Consider the following 22791-nt stretch of genomic DNA (forward strand, 5'->3'; position numbering starts at 1 on the left):
CACTCTCTTCACCATTCCCTGCAGGCATTTGCAGTCCACAGCAGTAATACTGTCATACCACACTGATGCAGCTGGTCAAGATGCTCTCAGTTGTTGTTGTAAGTTGCTGAGCATCTTAGGCGACATGCCAAATTTCCTCAGTCTCCTCAGGAAGTACAGCCACTGTTGCCCCTTCTTCACCAGCTGTGTAGAGTTAAATGTCCAGGTGAGATCCTTGCTAATGTGGATGCCAAGTTGGCTGCCCACCCTCTCCACTTCAAGCTCCTGGATGAACTGTGGGTGCCGAGGTCTTCTCTCCTTTCTCATATCCACAATCATCTCCTTTGTCTTGTCTGAGGGTGAGTCTGTCCTGACACCATGACACCAACCAAGACTGGCCACCTCCCTCCTGTAGGCCACTTCGTCTCGCCATAACCTTTCAATAAACGTTAACACCCATTTATCAATGCGCATAACTGAAACCCTTCCTTTTTTAAACCTTATCTGTCAGTGCAAAGTCCCTGTTTGTGGTCACGTTAGTACTTTAATAAACCTGCTTTCATTGCTTGGTGTAAACGGAGGAGTACCTGATTAGACTAGTGGATGTATCAACACCCATTTCTTGACACAACACATCAGTTCTTCAGAGGGGTTTAGTAAGCCAACTACACTAAAAGCAAACAGCCAAAACATTTTTTTTTCAAACCTTACTCTTTAATACTGGAATGCCAGGCACTACAATATGAGCGCATTGGAATAAATATGTCTGGTAAGCACTTATGCATTTTCATCATATCATGAAATGCTCTGGAAACAATCAACCTGGTACCATTACCAGGTACAACCTGGTAGGGCCTGTGTGTAAGTGTATACATCAACTGTTCATAGCTGCTTCACTTGAGGAAGTACACGTTGCCACTAAGGAACTTCATCCGATGCATAAAATAAACGCAATCTTCATAAACCTACAACCTCAACACAACAGATCTTTTGAGCTTTGTGTGGTCTCAACCATTGATGAACATAAGAGTTCTTTCACTTCCTGTAGGGGTTCAGCAGGAGTTGTTGAGGTTCGGGTGTCCTCCATTACATTGAGAGTGAGGCTTCCAGTGACTGTGTTTTAGGAAGGCCCAGCTGAGACTGTTGATCCTGTTTCTCTCCATTGAGGGTAGAATTTGGGATGAAGAATATGTGTACTCCAGTTTTGCTCTGTTAGGAACACATAAAGCACAGGGTCTGTTTCACTGGTAACTGTCTCCCACTGGTCGTGAGCACCGCAAATTAATCAAGTACCAAATCATTGCCCATGAGGCCTTCAGGGACTTTTATAGAACTTGCCACACTACCTTGATCATTGTCTTATCTTTGATTGATTGAAACAGTCTTGTGTGCTGGCTGACTTTTTAAAATACATTATAGATGGGTTTATAGTACGTTTGAGTTTCTTGGGTCATAATCTGGTTTAGTTTGATTACGGGGAAAATAGATGCTTAACTTGGTTACATATAACAGGGTTTCACTCTTCACACTGAAGGTGTGGATGGCTCATACATACATTCAGCATAAGGACTGTTTCTCTGGTGACTTTAAAGGTCAGACTATCAATGCAGCCAAGTAGTCATCACACTCTTATCTGCATCAGTAGATAGATGACACAGCAAATAAACCAGCTGCAGTTCAGTATTCCACCACCTCTCTGTTTGGGTATTGACTGAACCTCCAGAGTTACAGATTAGGGAATTAGGAAAATGTTGGGTATTCTTTTGTTATTCACTGGTGCAGAGTACTTGTACCTCAATAAGTCATACACGATGCTTCGAAAGGATAATTCTTTTCAGGTTAAATTGGTGGGTGGCTCTTAAAAGAGCCGTTGTTGTGATAAATCCACGGGTCTGCTTTAACCTCCAAAGCCGTACAGGGTGCGGCCCTGCCTCTTGAGAGCGTACACCACATCCATGGCGGTCACGGTCTTCCTCTTGGCGTGCTCGGTGTAGGTGACGGCATCGCGGATCACGTTCTCCAAAAACACCTTAAGCACACCGCGTGTCTCCTCGTAGATCAGACCAGAGATACGCTTCACACCGCCACGACGAGCCAGACGGCGGATGGCGGGCTTGGTGATTCCCTGGATGTTATCACGGAGCACTTTGCGATGACGCTTAGCGCCCCCTTTACCAAGTCCCTTGCCTCCTTTGCCTCTTCCACTCATGATGCTTGTTTATAAGAATAGTCTAAACCGTCAGAGATTAGTCGTAGAACACCACCAGTATCTATATAGGCTCTGCGGACGTCCTGGAGGACTTGTGACGTCAATTAACACGTCAGCGATCAGCCCCTCCCCCGCAGTTATGCCAATTACAGATGGCCCCTTTGTTTTCTTTCAAACTGATTCTGACCAAAAATTGAACGGTCAAAAGGGAAGGCGTCAGATAAAACATATAGGAATAGAGCGAACAAATAAATGAAAATGACATCTAAGCGGAAGTTAGATGTATGGTAGCGATTTATTCCTCCTTTTCACCGCCTACAGGTCCGTTAGGACTTTCTGAGGTGGACAACAGTTCATCCGTCAACTGGTGGTTTTATGGGATCAGGTCGAACTCATTTTATATGCGTGAAGGTTTACTGCTCCTTGGGTTGCAGGTCGTGATTCATGTAAGCTTTCAGAAATGGAGGCAACGACCTGTCTTATGGATTCCATATCAACCAAGCCTGAGATGTGAAGCCTAGTGCTGTAATATGCGACGTTGGTGAAAGGCAAAACTCCTCATATGGTTTATTGCACAGCTTTTTCGATCAAGAGCCGGTTTGTAACATTTTAAACTATGAGCAGCGCCACTACTATATTGTTTAGAGTGAGGACCATATGCACCAGATGAAGTTGTTGGCTCTTAAAAGAGCCGTTGGTTTCTGGCAAAAGAGGCCGATTACTTGGAGCTGGTGTACTTGGTCACAGCCTTGGTGCCCTCAGACACGGCGTGCTTGGCCAGCTCACCAGGCAGCAGCAGACGCACGGCGGTCTGGATCTCCCTGGAAGTGATGGTGGAGCGCTTGTTGTAGTGAGCCAGGCGAGACGCCTCAGCAGCGATGCGCTCGAAAATGTCGTTGACGAACGAATTCATGATGCTCATGGCCTTGGAAGAGATGCCGGTGTCTGGGTGGACTTGCTTCAAAACCTTGTACACGTAGATGGCATAACTCTCCTTCCTGGTCTTTCTCTTCTTCTTGCCTCCCTTGCCTGCAGTTTTAGTAACTGCTTTCTTGGAGCCCTTCTTGGGCGCTGACTTCGCTGGTTCAGGCATGATTCACTGATAGTGAGCGGTGGAGGTAGAGTTGGAAGCCGGTTCTTATACAGGCTTCATGCAAACCTGCTGTGTCGCCTCCAGCCTGTGATTGGTCGAGCTACTCACTGCCGAGACGTGAGTTTCCACGGTAACTGGCTTTGGTCACGTGTGGATGCCAGGGTGAAACAAAGGACAATAACGGATCATTTCTTCAGAGTTAATTTAAGTGACTGGATTTGACTGGTCATTTCGAGATCAACGCCATGGAAACTAAGAATTCTGGTGTCGACATTTCATATGAAGATTTTAGTATTTTTGAGGATAAAACCATCACTCTGATCAAACTTCTGAATGCGAGTAGTTGAAGTGCTGCAGATCTTTACCACATGAACTGCAAAATCAGACTGATACCTTGTTGCTACCCAAATACTCAACAATAAAATAAATCCAGTGCTTATTACCATCCATTCCTTCCAAATTCTCACCCACACAGGGATACAAAAATGGTAAGCAAAGGAGACAAAAGTGAAACGCAGTTAAAACACAGTTGTTAAACAAGCAATCAAATTTGATTGAACTCACAGCCAACGATGTGAGGGAAGAAATGGAAGCCATTTGAGGGAGCCCGGGTTATTGAATTGTCACTACAGATCGAAACAATTCAAATATATATTTCATGACACATGGGCTAAAGAGGATGTTATTTCCTATTGTGGACAGTAAAGTACAGCTTTATGTTCTGGTAATTTATGTGCCGTGTTTAATGACTGTTCAGTGGTGTTTTGCACTTTTAATAGTTTGGTTTTGCAGGAGGTTTTGTGAATGTAACTGGAAAATTGGGGTTTGTGTTTACTGAAAAAAGAAGGAAGGTTTCACAAAATTTGTCATAGCAGTTGAGAATGACTGTTACATTCACCTGAATGGTGTTTCTGTCTAGAAATCAAGGTGTTGAGCATCGGGTCATTGTATGACCATCCTTTTGTCAAAACCATAAAACACAAATCCAAACTAAACCCACAAAACCCCAGACCTCTCACAATAAGACTTTTGCCTTAAAGCCAGTTATACTGTGTAGTTTAGGACATGGACAGGATGGAATTAACAGGAAGTTTATTGGAAATCCATTTGGCAAAATGCTACTATATTCCAGGTGATATCTACATTCAGCACTGTCATTACAAAACATTTAAGAGTGAGATTCATTCTCCAACATAATCTACTGGCCAGTGGACTTAATGTAGGCAAAAAAGGCAATAATTTCCCCTTCCAGATACCAGGGGGAAGCCATCTGGAATTAACATACCTTGGCAGAATATATTTATAAAAAATAATGAATTAATTTCCCAATGACCCTAATCAAAAGCTGCCATATCAGTTTTTTATTGTATATTTATTATTAATGTGACCATCCATGCTGCCAGCATAATTGATAACTTCAAACTAAGAAAATCCTTTCAACATTTAACAAAATACTGACAGCAAACGGTGAAATTGTTGGATTAAAGTCGCAGTAGGGATCTGAAGACTTAAGTAGAGTTTAGTGGCTCTTAAAAGAGCCGTTGAGTTTGTTGAGGCAGCAGGCGATCTAAGCTCTCTCCCCCGCGAATGCGGCGGGCCAGCTGGATGTCTTTTGACTCTCTTAGCGTGGATGGCGCACAGGTTTAAAATTCTTTTAAATTTCATTGTGCTTGAAGAACAGATACTCATCATGACACAGAGACCTCTACGTCTAACCCTCCGGTCAGGATTTTAGTGAGATTGTAACATGAATCTTATGAAGTACTAGTATTGATTTAGTACATCCTTTAAATGAAAAAAAAAGTAGCTTTTTGGTTCAATAGTCTATTGTACTGTAATGCCCATTTATTATACATTTAATGGGCGTTCCTATTACTAGAAATAATAAAATTAAATAAGAAATATTTCTTTAGTAGATTTTTGGTGGCTCTTAAAAGAGCCGTTGTGTTTGAGGCAGCAGGCGGTCTAAGCTCTCTCCCCGCGAATGCGGCGGGCCAGCTGGATGTCTTTGGGCATGATGGTGACTCTCTTAGCGTGGATGGCGCACAGGTTGGTGTCCTCGAAGAGGCCGACCAGGTAGGCCTCGCTAGCCTCCTGCAGGGCCATGACAGCCGAGCTCTGGAAGCGCAGGTCGGTCTTGAAGTCCTGGGCGATTTCACGAACCAGACGCTGGAAGGGCAGCTTGCGGATCAGCAGCTCGGTGGACTTCTGGTAGCGACGGATCTCTCTCAGAGCTACGGTGCCGGGCCTATAACGGTGAGGCTTCTTGACGCCGCCGGTAGCCGGAGCGCTCTTACGGGCGGCTTTGGTTGCAAGCTGCTTCCTGGGAGCCTTGCCACCAGTTGATTTACGTGCTGTCTGCTTGGTTCTTGCCATTTTCTCACTTAATCAATGAAGTTGGAGCGCGGATGTGGTGCAGAGACGCTGTATTAAAGCGCTTGGAACCGTTACGTCATTGTGACGTACCTTCAGAACTCAGGGTCCTGATAGGTCAGTGGCTGCTTCTGGAGCTCAACTCCACCCAGAGCAGCAAGTTGCCGCCTGAGACTCCTCTTTCTAGTGGAGGAGAGACATTTCAAACCTCCCGCCAAAACTCGAAGTCAGCCTCCCTCCGGTGCGCTGCTGGAGCCTCGTTTGTGATTGGTGCGGTAGGAACCGGCCCGCGAGTTCTCGCACATAAATAGAGGAGTTTTCGATGATGGACGGCAGATTCTGACTTGTACTTACAATCCAACATTAATCATGAGTGGAAGAGGCAAAACCGGAGGCAAAGCCAGAGCAAAGGCTAAGACCCGTTCATCCCGTGCCGGGCTTCAGTTCCCAGTCGGTCGTGTCCACAGGCTGCTGAGGAAGGGCAACTATGCTGAGCGTGTGGGTGCCGGTGCCCCCGTCTACCTGGCGGCAGTGCTGGAGTACCTGACCGCTGAGATCCTGGAGCTGGCTGGAAACGCAGCCCGTGACAACAAGAAGACCAGAATCATCCCCCGCCACCTGCAGCTGGCGGTCCGCAACGACGAGGAGCTCAACAAGCTGCTGGGCGGAGTGACCATCGCTCAGGGCGGTGTGCTGCCCAACATCCAGGCTGTGCTGCTGCCCAAGAAGACCGAGAAGCCCACCAAGAAGTAAAGCTGCTCTGATATTCAGACCCCCAAACGGCTCTTTTAAGAGCCACACACTTCTGTTAACGAGCAAACCTGAAAGGATTTTCTACTAAAGTTACTTACGAAAGGCATGTTAAAATAACTTTAAACATGAAATACTGCAGTGACAAACTGATTTCATTTAAAGTAAGCACCCAATTATAGATTGACTTGCTGTCACTAAGCAAGGTAAACTTCCTTAAATTATTTGCGCTTTAAAGGTTACATCTCTATGGACGCTGATTAAGAAAATTTAGCAACTGGTACATCGTTGTTGCGTTTCCATTCTGTGATAGTGTCAAGAGAGAACTGCATGATCACATGCCTGACCGAGCTCAGTCACTTGCATTTATCCTGAAACTGATGTCCATCCTAGTTTTTAAAAGTGTGGTAGAATTTGCATTTGGGGCAACGAGGTGTTAAGTGTCCAATTCATCGAGCTTCTGAGACGTTACATTTTCTCATCAGTGTCTGTTAATTGACACTTACTAGGTTTTAGCTGATCTACGAAAGTGACTAACAGCCACAATAGCGACCCTTTGGATCAAGATTAAATTCTCTGAAGAGAACCCTTCATTCGTCCCACATGGGGAAATCGGTACTGTTGCAACAGAAAAAGAGCAATGAAAAGAAACTACAATAAAGTTGAGTAAAAAACGAAGACACGATAATTGTAGCATACCCTCCGAAAGACGGACGGACCCGACTGATGGTTTTTAATGTTTATTGAAGCTCCATAAAACCAACGTGAGAAATGACAAAATAAAGACAAAAAAACAATTACTTTACTGTTTCCATCTGTATCAGTGTTATATCAAGCAAACACCGCCACCTAACGTTAACAAGTGGGCTAAAGTGTTAACATAATAGCACCGTTGGTACACATCAAGTAACGCTAATTAAATAATCACTTTCACCACATACACCAACCTTGGGCCTCCTCGGGGGATTACTAGACTACAATCAGCCGTTAAAGTTGTTTTCTTTCCGTTGCCGTTTCTTTGCGGTATACTCATTTGTTTGCCTTGTTAAACTTTTACCTTTAGTTCCGTTGCGTAGTCAAGCCGCTGCATCGCCCCGCCCGAAGCAGTGTGTGGTCCCCCAAAACAAATCCCGTTCCATGCAAAACCAAACCAGGCAGGAATGTACACATGAAAGCAAACAAAATCACCCTTTACCCGGACTTATAACCAAAACACAAATCATGTAACTCTGTACAAAAAATGTCAAAAATGCATCTTAAATTTTTTTTTTCAAACCTGAAGTTACAAACAGTGCGAGCTGTCATCTGGTGGACAAAACGAGAAACAGCAGGCACAAAAACATTCGGGTTTGTTACAATAATCTATCAAAATATAACTACTGTAAATATTAGCACAGCAAAGTGTTAAATATTGCACACAAGACTGGGAGAAGTGCTTATTTGACAGCTGCGGTCCTGCGGACCTAATTAATATTAATGTCTAATATATCGATCAAATAACAAATACAATTCAATAACACTGATAATAACAGCTCCCACAGAGGAGCAAAAATTGTTCCCAGTTCACCATAACAACTTGGCGGAGCTTCAGTCTGGCAACGGAGGACAAGCGAACCCCGCAAAGCAGCGTCATATTTCTCTTCCTTTGACAGACTGTCCCAATAGACATATATAACATGATAAACGGGTTGCAGCAGCCCCGGCTGGAGGACAGTCGAACTCACTATCAATTGGGTTCAATTGAGTTTATTCATGAATACACAGACGAAACTGTAGCTCCATGACAACCCATTGAACACGACACCGAGATGGAAAAGAACAAAAATAAATGCATTTCTATCTTTTCAGGGTGTTACGAAGCTTCAACCTTGTATATTACTCTAAAACACGCAGGTGCTGCATCTCTTCACACTTGTAAAGCAGGTTGATTATTAGGGGCCGTAGAGCCCGAGACTTAATAACTTTATCAGCAGCTTGAAGACTGATGCTCCATGTGTCTCAAGAATGTCTGTGGATCGAGTAAAAGTATTCGAAATGATCAGCGCTTGTTCTCCACAGTCGGTCGGAGACATAATGTAGTCCAACAATCTATTATCAGTCTATTAGTCAGCAACGAGATTATTAATGCAGATCTAATCGACTAGACGTGAGTGCGTTTCGCGCCGTTTCATTGTGTAGTGATGCATTGAGGAGAAATAAAAACGATAGTTGTTGAAATGTACTTAATTGTCACAACAAGGACCTGCTCATTTCGATTAAGTGGGTGGCTCTTAAAAGAGCCGTTGGTTTAAGAATGGAGTGCGAAAGCAGTTTACTTTGAGCTGGTGTACTTGGTCACAGCCTTGGTGCCCTCAGACACGGCGTGCTTGGCCAGCTCGCCGGGTAGCAATAGACGCACGGCGGTCTGGATCTCCCTGGAGGTGATGGTGGAACGCTTGTTGTAGTGAGCCAGGCGAGACGCCTCGGCAGCGATGCGCTCAAAGATGTCGTTGACGAACGAGTTCATAATGCTCATCGCCTTGGAGGAGATGCCGGTATCGGGGTGGACCTGCTTCAGTACCTTGTACACGTAGATGGCATAACTCTCCTTCCTGGTCTTTCTCCTCTTCTTACCACCCTTCCCGGCGGTCTTGGTGACGGCTTTCTTGGAGCCCTTCTTGGGCGCTGACTTCGCTGGCTCAGGCATTGTCCTTCAGCTACGATTGTGGCTCAAGTAGTGACAGGAATAGCGTGGTTCCTTGTATTTATACCAACTCCATGCAAATATTACTGCGGAGCCCCCTTCCCATCATTGGTTGATCTCGGACTCCAACGGTTGACGCGCGAGTTTCCATGGAAACAGAGGTAAAATGGCGGTCAAAAGGACCTCGGAAATGAGCCCTCGGATTGGCGGACACGTCGGTTAGCAAAGACTGGCCCTGAGACTTTAGTCCAGCTCCATCGTCTCCCACATGTTTCTTTAATAACCAATAATATAATAAATAACCTTTTTATTAGCCTGCATTCTAGCTGTGTTACGATAACGCATTTAAATTCCGGTGTGCGAAATAACGTTATTAAACTAGTTTCTAATCCACAACAACGAATGTGTAATATGTGAATCCAGCAGATTCAACTCTTTTCTTACCAGTTTACATACATCACAAGGTGTGATAGTTATTTACACTAGTAGAGCTAGTTCATGACCAGTTGTCCCCGCGTCCCAGAATTCTGTGTTTACGATGCACAGCCCCGTTCTGTAACGGTTATGTCGCTTCATATCATTGTTACAAATTAAGACACTATACTGAACTGAATTTCTTTAGTAGAAAGTTTAGTGGCTCTTAAAAGAGCCGTTGTGTATGTTGGAACGGCAGGCGGTCTAAGCCCTCTCCCCGCGAATGCGACGGGCCAGCTGGATGTCTTTGGGCATAATGGTGACCCTCTTAGCATGAATGGCGCACAGGTTGGTGTCCTCGAAGAGGCCGACCAGGTAGGCCTCGCTGGCCTCCTGCAGGGCCATGACAGCCGAGCTCTGGAAGCGCAGGTCAGTCTTGAAATCCTGAGCGATCTCACGGACCAGACGCTGGAAGGGTAACTTGCGGATCAGCAGCTCGGTGGACTTCTGATAACGACGGATCTCTCTCAGAGCTACGGTACCGGGCCTGTAACGGTGAGGCTTCTTGACGCCGCCGGTGGCAGGAGCGCTCTTTCGTGCGGCTTTGGTGGCCAGCTGCTTCCTGGGGGCTTTGCCTCCGGTGGATTTACGGGCGGTCTGCTTGGTTCGTGCCATGGTATCTACTCACTTTACAGAGGACGAGTGGAAAAAGGTACACAAGACATGCGATTTTAAAGTGTTGCAGTAGTTTCGTCACAATGACGTTTCAGCTGACCTCCGGCTCCTGATTGGTGGAGCTTAGCACATTCAGGATGTGCGAGCGGGGCGGGACGGGTCTCTGTCTGCAGGTCTGTTAAGAACCTCGTTCTGGTTGGTCAGAAACTGACCCGCGCTCTGCGGACCAAGTGAGGTGCATTCAAGGAGCGTTTGTCTCTCGGCTCTATTTTTGAATTCAGTCAGTAACTGGTCTGTGGCGGTTTGATTATCATTCTAATCAGGTGTCACAAACACCATCAGCAAACGCAAAGCTTTGAAAATGGAGACGGTAGTTACCACGATTATTGTCGGTTAAAACATTAACTTCATCTATAGTCTACTCACGTGTTCACGTCTTTGATTTTACGTCACTGAGATGCAGCCAGTTTATTTTTATATTGATTGCTTTTTTATCTGCCACATTTATGTAACTCAAGAGGAGAGAAGCTCTTATCGAGAGTGTGAGTGGATCTACTTTTGTAAATAACATTTTTACTTTTGTTATTTTGAAATACGGCAACTCTGAAAAACCTTAAATGTAACAAGTGGATTAGCTCTAATCGAGAGTGTGGGTGGCTCTTAAAAGAGCCTTTGATTAAGTTGGTCGTTGCTTATAGTCACGGCTCACTTCTTCTTGGGTGCTGTCTTCTTCGCCTTAGACTTGGCGACCTTCTTAACGGGGGTTTTCTTTGCGGCAGGGGCCTTCTTGGCTACCTTCTTTGGGCTCTTTGTGGCCTTCTTGGGACTCTTCGCCGCTTTCTTGGCCGCTGCGGGTTTTGCCGCCTTCTTCGGAGACTTCTTCGCTGCTGCCTTCTTGGAAGCCGGTTTGGCCTTCTTGGCTGCTGCTTTTGGTTTCTTGGCGGCGGGCTTCTTAGCAGCAGCGGGCTTCTTGGCCTTAGCAGGTGCTTTCTTTACAGGCTTCTTCACTTTAGGTTCAGACTTCTTGCTCAATTTAAAGGAGCCAGAGGCCCCAGTCCCTTTGACTTGGACCAGAGTTCCTTTAGCCACCAGACTTTTGACAGCTACCTTGACACGGCTCTTGTTCTTCTCCACGTCGTAACCTCCGGCGGCCAATGCTTTCTTCAGTGCGGCCAGTGACACGCCGCTGCGCTCCTTGGACGCGGCCACCGTCTTCACGATAAGCTCACTGACGCTGGGACCTGGTCTCTTTGCCCTGGGAGCCTTCTTCTTAGCTGCTTTGGCCGGAGCGGCAGCCGGTGCTGCGGGTGCTACTTCTGCCATTTCCTCTTTGACACGATGTCGTCGTCGTCACACAATCTGTGGATAGTCTGACTGGACTGATAACTGTTCCGCGCAAGAGGCTGGACTTAAACACACCATGAGAGCCGTGGAGACTCAACCACGCCGCCGGCTCATCGTCCCGGGTGGATGTGGCGCCACTTGTGTTTTCTCTCCAGCGATAAAACGGTGAAAAGTCACTTTAGGGTGAATGTTTGAGACTGTAGTTAAAGGAGCTAATAGCGAACTTATGTCGCTTCGTATCTAGATCATGTAGAGCTCTCCTGCTCTCTGTATTTTGTCTGTGGAGCCTCCGAACTTCACTTTTTCACCACCGCGACAAGCGCTGCTCTGGCACTTTTCGCCTTCCTTTCTCTCTTAAAATACTTAAAAACACCTCTCAACCTCACCAAAAGCAGTTTTCTAGCTCAAGCACATCCTTGTTGAGGGACCCCATGTGCAAACTAGAATCTGCGGTTTATGATTTTAGAATAAGAAGAAGTTTTTGTGGTGGCAGCAAACACAGCGATGCTGACTGCAGCTGCTGATGCAGTTCAGATAGACCTGAATCACAGCTGCTCGCTATGGATGTCAGCGTGTGCTCTGTTACTTTGAGGATTAATCTTAATGTCACTAGACTAAATTATTCCTCATTAGTCAATAGAATGTTTATCACACTTTCTTTGAATGTGAGCAAATAACACACCAGCGCTGTCACAACATAGAAATGTGCCATGTAGATGAGAATTAAATGGAGCGAACTACACTATGAAAGCTCCGTGTTAAAATAAAGAACGGTTTCCATACCCCAATACATTGTAATAGATTTTATATCAGAATATTCAAAACTATTTATTTTCTCTCAGGAACTGCATCAACATCCATGTACCAAGACTTATTCCACCAACTTTCTTGTGGCAAATAAATTCGGAGTGTTATCTTTTCATTTCTTACTATGTTTAATACTTTGCCTTGATGTCTATATAATTCTCAAAATGAGAGCCATCATGGAACATCCATGTTCAGGGTTTGATGGCCATTTAGAGTTTTATGACACTGCACCTTCAATTATTTTGCAATACAGCTTTCACTCATTGCTCATCAATTGCTCTTGAACTGTCTTTTTATTGTTTCTCCAAAAGTGAAATTAAATGTTTGCAAATAGATTATGACAATAAGGCCATATTCAAAAAACCCTCAGATGGCAGTGAGGGGTTCAACTTATGAAAGAATGTTTTTATATAGAGAATGGTACAAGAGATAATATGCCACTTCATATTCCCCTTCTTCAACTGGGCTGAGGAGGAGTTGTCAATCTAGAACTGTGAAATATTAGCAGGTTCATGTATTCCATCAAGAACTATTACAAAGCAACTTTCTCCTCAGGTTCTTAAGTAAAAATCAGCTTTTGCAGCATTATGGTGCCCAGAATAATACTGACTAACCCTAGCCCATAAATTCCTGTACAATATAAGCTCTTGTGTGTTCTGAGCTGTCCATTTCCTTCCACTTTTCCTGTTAAGTGTTGCAGGGGGCTGGAGCCTAACCCAGCAGCTTTCGGGCAAGAGTAAGGGTTCACCTTCGGTCAATTTAGAGTATCAATCAGCGTCATCCCCTCTTGATGTCTTTGGACTGTGGGAGGAAGCTGGAGTACCGGAGAGAACCCATACAGGAGAACATGGAGATTCCACACAGAAAGATCCTGTGCTTAAGCCAGGACTCGAATCGGGAACCTTCTGGCTTTGAGGCGATAGTGCTGACCATTGCACCACTGTGCTGCCTCAAATGTTATATAGTTACATAAATAAAACTGGTGGGTTGAGCTACTTGTAGAACATCTGTTCCTGTCCCATCTTGAACAAAGAGACCAGTCTTGAGAGGGTTGAAGCCAGGTTCAATGTTTTTTACATTAGAAACCTAGGAGAACAATTGCAGTTCAACAGCAATACAAGAGAACACCTGGACAAAACAGACATTTTATACGATGAAGAAAACACACCAGAACCCTCAAATGACCCTAATACAATAATTGGCATTCTAATGGGGCAGCAGGTTCACATCTGCTTTGTTTTGTTTCTCTGTAACCGCATGCGAAGATGAAGGTTCATACTTTATCTTTTTCGGGTGAAACTGCTTAAAAATTAAAATGCTACCAATTCTCACTTCAAAAATTCACTTACCTACAGTAGAGTTCCCTTTATAATATATCTATTTTGGCTATTTTACCTTCAGCATTATTAATCTGTTATATTGTCTTTCTATCATAACTAGATTAAACAATCAACACTTAAACAAAACAGTAAATAAATTCATTGTATAAAATGATGATGGTCAACTCTCATAACCAAATAATCTTATGTGGATAATTATCAGCTTTGATTTGCTTAAAATTTCAAGACTCCAGCTGACACCTCAATAATAAATGCCTCTCTGAGTATGACAGAACAGAGTAAACCCTGAGCACTACGTCTGGAATAATTTGATTCAATCACATGAGGATATTTTATTCACAACCTGTTTTTGTAATTTGAAACATTCATGAACATTCTTAAATCCACAAACAAGAACTGAGGAAAACCTCCTCCTCATTCTAACATCCCAGCCAGTGTTCTGCTGCTCCTCCTGTTAGACACTAGATGTCATAACACTACATCTATCGTGGAACAATGGCAGGTGAGGTTACCTAAACATCATTTTTTTGTCCCTCCTTGAAGTGTCATATGGTGTCTTTTTGAATGAAGGAAGGTTGATCCAGATGCAGGACTGCTAAGCTCACGTAGAGGATATTTGTACCAAGGATGGACACTCAGACCAAACTATAATTAAATTTGCAGAACTGAACATATATTTTGGGCTAAAGCTGTACAATTGAGCTCAAATAATCACAGCAGTAAAATGAAAATTAAATCCACTTACCGATCATCAAATGAACAGATTTACTGCTCCTCATTCAATTGTAGATTGACATAAATTGTACAGTATCATGAATAATATAATAATAAATACTACAATAGCTGCACAGTGGTGCAGTGGTCAGCACTGTCGCCTTACAGCAAGAAGGTTCAAGTCCCAGCTCCAGCACGAGATCTTTCTGTGTGGAGTCTCCATGTTCTCTCTGTTCCTGCGTGGGTTCTCTCTGGTACTCCAGCTTCCTCCCACAGTCCAAAGACATCAAGAGGGGACGAGGCTGATTGATACTCTAAATTGACCGTAGGTGTGACTGTGAGTGTGAATGGTTGTCTGTCTCTATGTGTTGGCCCTGCGGTAGACTGGCGACCTGTCCAGGATGAACCCCACCTCTTGCCCGTTGATGCTGGGATAGGCTCCAACAGGGTAAGGAACAATAACGATTCTAGAACGGACAAAATCTGTACAGTTAATCATAAATGTTATCACTTCAAAAAAAGACAGTGGTATATTGGTATATTGTTGCTTACAAATATTGAAGCATGAAAGATACAATTTTATATATACACAATTTCAGGAAACATCTTTTTCTTTTGAGGTTGTTGACCTGACTCCTACAGCCAATTCAAAACTATCTTGCTATGGTTGCTATGTGCCCTTTATATAATCTTTATAAGGATGAAAGTTCCCATCAAAATGCGTTTTAATATTGGTTTATTTGTCATCCTCCCATTAAGACAATTGACTTTCTTATGATACTTTTCTGCAATCATGTGTTTTTCACACCCGTCTGTGAGCGTCTCGGCTGCTCACGCGCTGGCCAAATAGGTTTCCATGGAAACTCGCTCTCATACGCCGTGGGGTAAATCTCAACCAATCATAGAATGGGGGCGGCACAGCTATATTAGCATGGAGTGCCTATTAATACACTGAACCCTTTCATTGGAGTATCTTTTCCTACTACAATTCAGTTCTCGCAATGCCAGACCCAGCGAAGTCAGCGCCCAAGAAGGGTTCCAAGAAAGCCGTCACCAAGACCGCAGGAAAAGGAGGGAAGAAGAAGAGAAAGACCAGGAAGGAGAGTTATGCCATCTACGTGTATAAGGTCCTGAAGCAGGTCCACCCAGACACCGGCATCTCCTCCAAGGCCATGAGTATTATGAACTCATTCGTCAACGACATCTTTGAGCGCATCGCCGCCGAGGCTTCTCGCCTGGCTCACTACAACAAGCGCTCCACCATCACCTCCAGGGAGATCCAGACCGCCGTGCGTCTACTGCTGCCCGGCGAGCTGGCCAAGCACGCCGTGTCTGAGGGCACTAAGGCTGTGACCAAGTATACCAGCTCAAAGTAAAGGTTCTCGAACTCTGGCAGCATCCCAACGGCTCTTTTAAGAGCCATCAACATAACCTGAAGCAGTAGGAATCCATCGTTATCTGTAGATGTTGGAACTGAACTACTCTTGTAACTTGAGGGTATGTCTATTCGTAACTCGACAATAAATAAAAATGGGAGTTGCAACCAAGCGGATAGTAAGATGTCGAACTCTTCTCTACAATCTGCTTCGTCCTCTCCCCTGTGGCAGGTGATTGAGTTTCTTCCCTGCAGCTGTCAGGCTGCTGAACTTCCCGCGCTCTGCAGTCTCCCACTCCCTCCCATCCACTGTACAATCAACTCGATACTTGTACATATACCTTCTGTTTATATATTTAATTCATGATTGTGTGTATACATATTGTGTAAATATCTTGTTTGAAATACTATGCTTCCACTTTCTATTATGCTATCTCTGCTATCCTGGGACCAGAGTTCAATTTTCCTACCACGAACATGGAAATGTGAGTGGTACGAAAATAGATACTTGATTCCTTGTGATTAAATCAATTAAACGAAAACGTGACGTTATTACATTGGGGACCAGGCTTTCACTACTACATATGATTGTTCAAACCTCAGGCGTCATGGTCTGTTATTCAACGTTAAGTCTGGTTGATTATACCCTTGATATACCCTCACGTCTCCTTAAGACGAGTAACAAAGACATGAGAGGTCGTGGCTGCCATTTCTGAAGGCTACGATGAGCCACGACCTGCAGCCCAAGAGGCCCTGCTACAGCAAACCTCCACGAATGGAACATGAATACGTACTGATCCATGTAGAACTCATCTCAGAGCATCCTGTTGGGCCTGGAGGAGGAGTGAAGAAAATGAGAACAAAATCGCCACCAAACACTCAACCTATACTCATACACAACCTATACACATACCAAACTCCCACTAAAATGTCATTTTCATTTATCTGTTCGCCATATTCCATGTTAAGTGTTTCAGAAGTTGAATTTTTAGTCAGAATCTGTTAGAAAGAAAACAAAGGAGCCATCTGGCTGGTCGGGGTTACTGGGGGGGGGCTGCTTTCTGAAGCGTTAATGGACGTCACAGGTCCTCCACTACGTCCGCAGAGCCTATAGAAATGCTAGCGACGTTTCATCTGGAGTCATTGACTTGACAAATACTAACAAAGTATCGTCGTTATGAGTGGAAGAGGCAAAGGAGGCAAGGGACTCGGCAAAGGGGGCGCTAAGCGTCACCGTAAAGTGCTTCGTGATAACATCCAGGGAATCACCAAGCCCGCTATCCGCCGCCTGGCTCGCCGTGGAGGTGTGAAACGTATCTCTGGGCTGATCTATGAGGAGACACGCGGTGTCCTCAAAGTGTTCCTGGAGAACGTGATCCGCGATGCTGTCACCTACACCGAGCACGCCAAGAGGAAGACCGTGACTGCCATGGATGTGGTGTACGCTCTCAAGAGGCAGGGTCGCACCCTGTACGGCTTCGGAGGTTAAAGCAGACCCGTGGATTTATCACAACAACGGCTCTTTTAAGAGCCACCCACTTATCCAATTGGAAGAGAAAAATTATCTGATTATTATAAATGTGTAATTTTTGAGAACTTCCCTTTAACTCTACAACGTTAACCGTAACTCAACACAGGATACATGGACTACTATATTACTAAAAATTGCAGATAAGACTGAGTACTGTGCTGCATTGACCGTCTCACTATAACAGTGTCTACATGTCGCCAGCAAACCCGATTGTATTAGAAGCAATCTATTACAATCAGCGGTATACAGTTACTAGTTAGATAGACCTTCTGCTGAGTGGAATTAGCAGAGCAACACCCAAATGCTGTCCGCAATGGAAAGAAGCAGAATCAACGTTTAAGGTGGGCTTAAATGTCACTCTCGATCTCCTGCTGAAGCAAACAAAGTTGTGTTGAGGTAGGTTTCATTTGAGTATCCAGATATTTCCAACTGGGACGAAAATGGTTGTGTTCCTCAAGCCAAACAGCTATGAACAACAGCTGTTTTATACATTTACACACGGTACTTTAAAATCAGTATCAGGTTGACGTCTTGGTGACGGGACAAACCATTAGCTTCTAATGCTACTGTACTGCTTCCTACTATAAATGCTAATAAGTGCTCATAAAGTACGGTTTATTTATTTTTTTAGTGTAAACGAGTACGGAGTACAATAAGTGTACCATCTTAGTCACGACACCGTAAAGGACTTCACTCTGACGGTTAAGTGGGTGGCTCTTAAAAGAGCCTTTGTTTATCCAAGGAGTCAAATTTACTTCTTGGCGGGCTTCTCGGTCTTCTTGGGCAGGAGAACAGCCTGGATGTTGGGCAGCACACCACCCTGAGCGATGGTCACTCCGCCCAGCAGCTTGTTGAGCTCCTCGTCGTTGCGAACCGCCAGCTGCAGGTGGCGGGGGATGATTCTGGTCTTCTTGTTGTCACGGGCTGCGTTTCCAGCCAGCTCCAGGATCTCAGCGGTCAGGTATTCCAGCACTGCCGCCAGGTAGACGGGAGCACCGGCACCCACACGCTCAGCATAGTTACCCTTCCTCAGCAGCCTGTGGACACGACCAACTGGGAACTGAAGACCGGCACGGGATGAGCGGGTCTTCGCCTTTGCTCTGGCTTTGCCTCCGGTTTTGCCTCTTCCACTCATTCTGTCAGACGTAGTTAGACCTACACCAAAATGATAGTGTAAGAATGCCGTATACTGTTCTATATATGTCCGACAGCCTCCCCCCCAGCTTCTCACCCATTGGTCAGTTCTAGCCCGACGGTGATCGTCCAATGAACAACAACCTTGTTTCGTTTGGCCATTGATGACGAAGTCTCCGGTTCGCGCGTCATTTGAAAATAATCCACACTTTTCTCTTACCTTAACTACATTTGTTTATGCATATTTCACATAATCATGAAAATGTATGTATTTACGCCAACCACAGGGTAAGGCACATGAGCTAATGTTACCGTTGTGGTGATGGTGCCATTACATCTTTCTACTGGCATGTTGTCTGATTTAGTTTATTTATTGTATCCGGCGTCATGTGAGGTTTTAACAGCACAGGACTGTATACTATTCATTATCACTTTTATATACCATCGTCATGGAGAATACGTGTTATAGCTCACGTTCTCTAGTGTGTGTGTATATATATATATATATATATATATATATATATATATATATATTAACGTTTTTGATGTTGAGCTCTTTAATAGAGTTTGGTGGCTCTTAAAAGAGCCGTTGTGTTTTATAGAGCAGCAGGCGGTCTAAGCTCTCTCCCCGCGAATGCGACGGGCCAGCTGGATGTCTTTGGGCATGATGGTGACTCTCTTAGCGTGGATGGCGCACAGGTTGGTGTCCTCGAAGAGGCCGACCAGGTAGGCCTCGCTGGCCTCCTGCAGGGCCATGACAGCCGAGCTCTGGAAGCGCAGGTCGGTCTTGAAGTCCTGGGCGATTTCACGAACCAGACGCTGGAAGGGCAGCTTGCGGATCAGCAGCTCGGTGGACTTCTGATAGCGACGGATCTCTCTCAGAGCTACGGTACCGGGCCTATAACGGTGAGGCTTCTTGACGCCGCCGGTGGCCGGAGCGCTCTTACGAGCGGCTTTGGTTGCAAGCTGCTTCCTGGGAGCCTTGCCACCAGTTGATTTACGTGCGGTTTGCTTGGTTCTTGCCATGATAGGTTTTCAAACTCTTCTGAGGGGAAACAATATACGAAACGATCAGGCACGCGTTTCTTAAAGTGTTGCAGCGGTTTCGTCACGGTGACGTTTCAGCTGACCTCCAGCTCCTGATTGGTTAGGTGACCGGACAGCCTGAACTGGGCGCGTCTCTTTCGGTGGCGCTGTCAAGAGCCTCGCCCTGATTGGTCAGAAACTGTGTGGCGGTCTGTGTACTGAAATTTTGACGCGTTTGCGGCCGCGTTCCATTGTCTGTTTTTACTTCCAAGTGGCTTGATTAGGAACGGTACGTGAAGACAAATGGAGTGTTTGAATGTGTGTGAACTGTTCTTATACATAGAAGCTAGTAGGGGGTCGTTTGCTTGTAAATGATTTCAGCAATTTCATGATAGTAAACCTACTGATAAGCAGGTTTTTATTTTAACATGTTGAAATGAATACTTTATTAATCCCCGGGGGAAATTCTGTTGTTACAGTATTAAACGTGCTCTTGACAGCACTTTTAAGAGAAATTACAAGTGTAAAAGATATAGTTTAATCGTTTAATTGATACCGTGTCAGTGTTAGAGGGAGTTCTGAATGGTGCAATATTAAAATTGAAATTTTGTTATACGGCATCTACACGTCTGAAATTTAATAAGGGGATTAGCTCTAATCGAGAATGTGGGTGGCTCTTAAAAGAGCCTTTGATTGAGTTGGTCAGTGGGTCATAGCTCACTTCTTCTTGGGTGCTGCCTTCTTCGCCTTGGGCTTTGCGACCTTCTTAGCGGGGACTTTCTTGGCGGCAGGGGCCTTCTTGGCTACCTTCTTTGGGCTCTTAGTTGCCTTCTTGGGACTCTTGGCCGCTTTCTTGGCCGCTGCGGGTTTTGCCGCCTTCTTCGGAGACTTCTTCGCTGCTGCCTTCTTTGCAGCCGGTTTGGCCTTTTTGGCTGCTGCTTTAGGCTTCTTGGCGGCGGCGGGTTTCTTGACAGCGGGCTTCTTAGCTTTGGCCGGTGCTTTCTTTACGGTCTTCTTTACTTTGGGTTCAGACTTCTTACTCATTTTGAAAGAGCCTGAGGCACCGGTGCCCTTGGTCTGAACCAAAGTTCCTTTGGCCACCAGACTCTTCACAGCTACTTTAATGCGACTCTTGTTCTTCTCCACATCGTAACCTCCAGCGGCCAAAGCCTTCTTCAGTGCGGCCAGTGACACGCCACTGCGCTCCTTGGACGCGGCCACCGTCTTCACGATAAGCTCACTAACACTTGGTCCTACCTTCTTCGCCCTGGGAGCCTTCTTCTTTGCTGCTTTGGCCGGGGCAGCGGCCGGAGCTGCGGGTGCTACTTCTGCCATCTTCTTGTGATCTCGAGGTCGTCGTCACACAATCTTAGTAGTCTGACTGGACTGATAACTGACCCGAGCAAGAGGCTTGCACTTAAACACACCATGAGAGCCGTGGAGACTCAACCACGCCGCCGGCTCCTCGAGCTCGGTGGATGTGGCGCCACTTGTGTTTTCTCTCCAGTGATAAAAGGGTGAAAAATCACTTTGGGGTGAATGTTGGAGGCTGTTATTAAAGGAAGTGATAGCGGACTTGTGTCGCTTCGTATCTAGATCATGTAGAGCTCTCCTACTCTCTATATTTCGTCTCTGGGGCATCCGAACCTCACTTTTTCACCTCCGCGACAAGCGCTGCTCTGCGTCTTTTCTCCCTCATTTCACTCCTAAAATACTTAAAAACACCTCTCAACCTCACCAAAAGCAGTTCTCGAGCTCAAGCACATCCTTGTTGAGGGACCCCATGTGCAAACTAGAATCTGCGGTTTATGATTTTGGAATAAGAAGAAGTTTTTGTGGTGGCAGCAAACACAGCGATGCTGACTGCAGCTGCTGATGCAGTTCAGACAGACCTGAATCAGAGCTGCTCGCTGTGGAAAGATTAAGATTAAAATGATGTATTCCAAAAGGAAGACTCACAGTTCACACAATAAAGAAATCTGGTTCTGACAACTTCTCCAGTTGGACAGATGTAGATTTCACATTGTGGTTTATAAACCTAAAATATTTCAACGTTAATGTGCTCTCCTGGTGCACTATTAACCACTAGGATTGGAATTCTCTTCAGGTACTCCAAATATGATGAACTTAAACAACATTGGAAATATTATCAAATATGTTTGTTTGTTTTTTTATTTAAGTCCTGCAGGTCTAATACATATTTCATGATGTGTGAATCTTGAAATAACCTCATACTGATAATTAGTGCAACATCTCATTAGCTGACTTGTGTGGCTGCAGGTACATATTGCTTTGTCCAAGCAAACATCCAGATTTTTCTATAATTACTGAATACAAAAATAGAAATAAAAGCTTCACCCAAACTCACTCACATATATTCCCATAGAAACCAATTTGTAAAATCAAATGCTACCAGTGCTCAGTCACAATTTCACATCTATAGTATAGTTTACTTTTATAATATAGCTATATTGTCTAGAATAAAAAAAAATAGGACATGACCAGGAGGGATCTTTAAATCCTGAGTTATCTCCCTAACCAGACAGTGGAAGGCCAGTTTGCACAGTGACACCTTCAGAGAGACCCAGTCTGATTTTTCTAGTCACCCCCTAGAAGGCCAAAGTTTACATTACAATAGATTTATGTTTCCCTTGCTCTGGTTGTTTCAGTCACCAATACTTGACATTGGACCTGTAGCGTGATAGAAGCACATTACAAAAATATATTTTTGATAGTCATTGAGAAATGTTATACACATATTTAATGAGAGGATGGAACGGACTGCCCCCCCCCCCCTTAACGGGTAAGTGGTATAGAAAATGGATCGATGGATATTTGGTGCAATTTTTCATTTCAGCAGCACCCATGTTTAATGTCTTGCTTTGGCTCTCAGATGGAAAAAGTTTGGGCATCTCTGCTTTCATAAAAAGGTTGTTAAATGTTAAATAAACTGAAATCTTCTCATAAATCTTCAATATAAATCTTCATTCCAGAACAGTTTGTTTTCAACATGCTGATCTTCAGTTGACCTACCACTTCTGATAACTTTGGTTAGTTTTAGGGCGTTATCATCCTGGGCTTTTTTTCCTTTTGAGTTTAAAGAACTTTATTGAATTTCAAATTTGAAAACATTCAAAAACAATGCAACATCCTGCTGCAAAGTGGAAAAAACATTATCAAAGTGCAAAATATGTCACATGAATTACACAATTTTTAAAAATCAGATTTGCCCATGGAAGATTCTTTTGTTGTCTTTCATAGTCCCTGGCTTTTCATGCGTTGCAAGACCCTCCACAAAACCGGGTTTCCATGGAAACCCGCGCCTACGCTGTCAGCAGTTTGGC

At 44.6% G+C, this 22791-nt stretch overlaps 12 protein-coding genes across 12 annotated transcripts; 3 read left to right on the forward strand and 9 right to left on the reverse strand.

Annotated features, from left to right (window-relative positions):
• Window positions 1-1829: 1829 nt before the first annotated feature.
• LOC147243796 (histone H4) lies at window positions 1830-2296 on the reverse strand. The gene has a single exon (XM_086187179.1). It carries the CDS (start codon window positions 2186-2188, stop codon window positions 1877-1879), a length of 312 nt encoding a protein of 103 aa, XP_086043305.1. The 5' UTR covers window positions 2189-2296; the 3' UTR covers window positions 1830-1876.
• A 560-nt stretch (window positions 2297-2856) lies between these two features.
• On the reverse strand, window positions 2857-3287 carry LOC147243797 (histone H2B 1/2-like). Its single transcript, XM_086186922.1, has one exon. The coding sequence runs from the start codon at window positions 3279-3281 to the stop codon at window positions 2907-2909; it is 375 nt and encodes a 124-aa protein (XP_086043048.1). The 5' UTR covers window positions 3282-3287; the 3' UTR covers window positions 2857-2906.
• Window positions 3288-4841: 1554 nt separating this feature from the next.
• LOC147243798 (histone H3) lies at window positions 4842-5875 on the reverse strand. Its single transcript, XM_086186851.1, has one exon. It carries the CDS (start codon window positions 5655-5657, stop codon window positions 5247-5249), a length of 411 nt encoding a protein of 136 aa, XP_086042977.1. The 5' UTR covers window positions 5658-5875; the 3' UTR covers window positions 4842-5246.
• A 101-nt stretch (window positions 5876-5976) lies between these two features.
• Window positions 5977-6507, forward strand: LOC147243799 (histone H2A-like). The gene has a single exon (XM_086186855.1). It carries the CDS (start codon window positions 6024-6026, stop codon window positions 6405-6407), a length of 384 nt encoding a protein of 127 aa, XP_086042981.1. The 5' UTR covers window positions 5977-6023; the 3' UTR covers window positions 6408-6507.
• A 2159-nt stretch (window positions 6508-8666) lies between these two features.
• LOC147243800 (histone H2B 1/2) lies at window positions 8667-9236 on the reverse strand. The gene has a single exon (XM_086186859.1). It carries the CDS (start codon window positions 9088-9090, stop codon window positions 8716-8718), a length of 375 nt encoding a protein of 124 aa, XP_086042985.1. The 5' UTR covers window positions 9091-9236; the 3' UTR covers window positions 8667-8715.
• Window positions 9237-9639: 403 nt separating this feature from the next.
• LOC147243801 (histone H3) lies at window positions 9640-10500 on the reverse strand. The gene has a single exon (XM_086186850.1). The coding sequence runs from the start codon at window positions 10174-10176 to the stop codon at window positions 9766-9768; it is 411 nt and encodes a 136-aa protein (XP_086042976.1). The 5' UTR covers window positions 10177-10500; the 3' UTR covers window positions 9640-9765.
• A 328-nt stretch (window positions 10501-10828) lies between these two features.
• LOC147243802 (histone H1-like) lies at window positions 10829-11546 on the reverse strand. Its single transcript, XM_086186846.1, has one exon. The coding sequence runs from the start codon at window positions 11497-11499 to the stop codon at window positions 10882-10884; it is 618 nt and encodes a 205-aa protein (XP_086042972.1). The 5' UTR covers window positions 11500-11546; the 3' UTR covers window positions 10829-10881.
• Window positions 11547-14777: 3231 nt separating this feature from the next.
• On the forward strand, window positions 14778-16092 carry LOC147243803 (histone H2B 1/2-like). The gene is made up of 2 exons (XM_086186755.1): window positions 14778-14829; window positions 15375-16092. Exon 2 carries the CDS (start codon window positions 15383-15385, stop codon window positions 15755-15757), a length of 375 nt encoding a protein of 124 aa, XP_086042881.1. The 5' UTR covers window positions 14778-14829; window positions 15375-15382; the 3' UTR covers window positions 15758-16092.
• An 822-nt stretch (window positions 16093-16914) lies between these two features.
• On the forward strand, window positions 16915-17303 carry LOC147243804 (histone H4). Its single transcript, XM_086187246.1, has one exon. It carries the CDS (start codon window positions 16934-16936, stop codon window positions 17243-17245), a length of 312 nt encoding a protein of 103 aa, XP_086043372.1. The 5' UTR covers window positions 16915-16933; the 3' UTR covers window positions 17246-17303.
• Window positions 17304-17989: 686 nt separating this feature from the next.
• On the reverse strand, window positions 17990-18441 carry LOC147243805 (histone H2A-like). Its single transcript, XM_086186856.1, has one exon. It carries the CDS (start codon window positions 18420-18422, stop codon window positions 18039-18041), a length of 384 nt encoding a protein of 127 aa, XP_086042982.1. The 5' UTR covers window positions 18423-18441; the 3' UTR covers window positions 17990-18038.
• Window positions 18442-18987: 546 nt separating this feature from the next.
• LOC147243806 (histone H3) lies at window positions 18988-19582 on the reverse strand. Its single transcript, XM_086186551.1, has one exon. The coding sequence runs from the start codon at window positions 19445-19447 to the stop codon at window positions 19037-19039; it is 411 nt and encodes a 136-aa protein (XP_086042677.1). The 5' UTR covers window positions 19448-19582; the 3' UTR covers window positions 18988-19036.
• A 374-nt stretch (window positions 19583-19956) lies between these two features.
• LOC147243807 (histone H1.2-like) lies at window positions 19957-20823 on the reverse strand. The gene has a single exon (XM_086186550.1). The coding sequence runs from the start codon at window positions 20780-20782 to the stop codon at window positions 20165-20167; it is 618 nt and encodes a 205-aa protein (XP_086042676.1). The 5' UTR covers window positions 20783-20823; the 3' UTR covers window positions 19957-20164.
• Window positions 20824-22791: the final 1968 nt, after the last annotated feature.

The sequence above is a fragment of the Aulostomus chinensis genome, chromosome 19, assembly GCF_037954235.1.
Source record: "Aulostomus chinensis isolate RoL2024-O1b breed Wild chromosome 19, RoL_Achi_v1.0, whole genome shotgun sequence".
In the NCBI taxonomy this organism is placed as follows: domain Eukaryota; kingdom Metazoa; phylum Chordata; class Actinopteri; order Syngnathiformes; family Aulostomidae; genus Aulostomus; species Aulostomus chinensis.

What these genes read in the sequence shown, in the direction of transcription:
- LOC147243796 (XM_086187179.1), bottom strand. Translation starts at nt 2,188, where the DNA reads ATGAGTGGAAGAGGCAAAGGAGGCAAGGGACTTGGTAAAGGGGGCGCT.
- LOC147243797 (XM_086186922.1), bottom strand. Translation starts at nt 3,281, where the DNA reads ATGCCTGAACCAGCGAAGTCAGCGCCCAAGAAGGGCTCCAAGAAAGCA.
- LOC147243798 (XM_086186851.1), bottom strand. Translation starts at nt 5,657, where the DNA reads ATGGCAAGAACCAAGCAGACAGCACGTAAATCAACTGGTGGCAAGGCT.
- LOC147243799 (XM_086186855.1), top strand. Translation starts at nt 6,024, where the DNA reads ATGAGTGGAAGAGGCAAAACCGGAGGCAAAGCCAGAGCAAAGGCTAAG.
- LOC147243800 (XM_086186859.1), bottom strand. Translation starts at nt 9,090, where the DNA reads ATGCCTGAGCCAGCGAAGTCAGCGCCCAAGAAGGGCTCCAAGAAAGCC.
- LOC147243801 (XM_086186850.1), bottom strand. Translation starts at nt 10,176, where the DNA reads ATGGCACGAACCAAGCAGACCGCCCGTAAATCCACCGGAGGCAAAGCC.
- LOC147243802 (XM_086186846.1), bottom strand. Translation starts at nt 11,499, where the DNA reads ATGGCAGAAGTAGCACCCGCAGCACCGGCTGCCGCTCCGGCCAAAGCA.
- LOC147243803 (XM_086186755.1), top strand. Translation starts at nt 15,383, where the DNA reads ATGCCAGACCCAGCGAAGTCAGCGCCCAAGAAGGGTTCCAAGAAAGCC.
- LOC147243804 (XM_086187246.1), top strand. Translation starts at nt 16,934, where the DNA reads ATGAGTGGAAGAGGCAAAGGAGGCAAGGGACTCGGCAAAGGGGGCGCT.
- LOC147243805 (XM_086186856.1), bottom strand. Translation starts at nt 18,422, where the DNA reads ATGAGTGGAAGAGGCAAAACCGGAGGCAAAGCCAGAGCAAAGGCGAAG.
- LOC147243806 (XM_086186551.1), bottom strand. Translation starts at nt 19,447, where the DNA reads ATGGCAAGAACCAAGCAAACCGCACGTAAATCAACTGGTGGCAAGGCT.
- LOC147243807 (XM_086186550.1), bottom strand. Translation starts at nt 20,782, where the DNA reads ATGGCAGAAGTAGCACCCGCAGCTCCGGCCGCTGCCCCGGCCAAAGCA.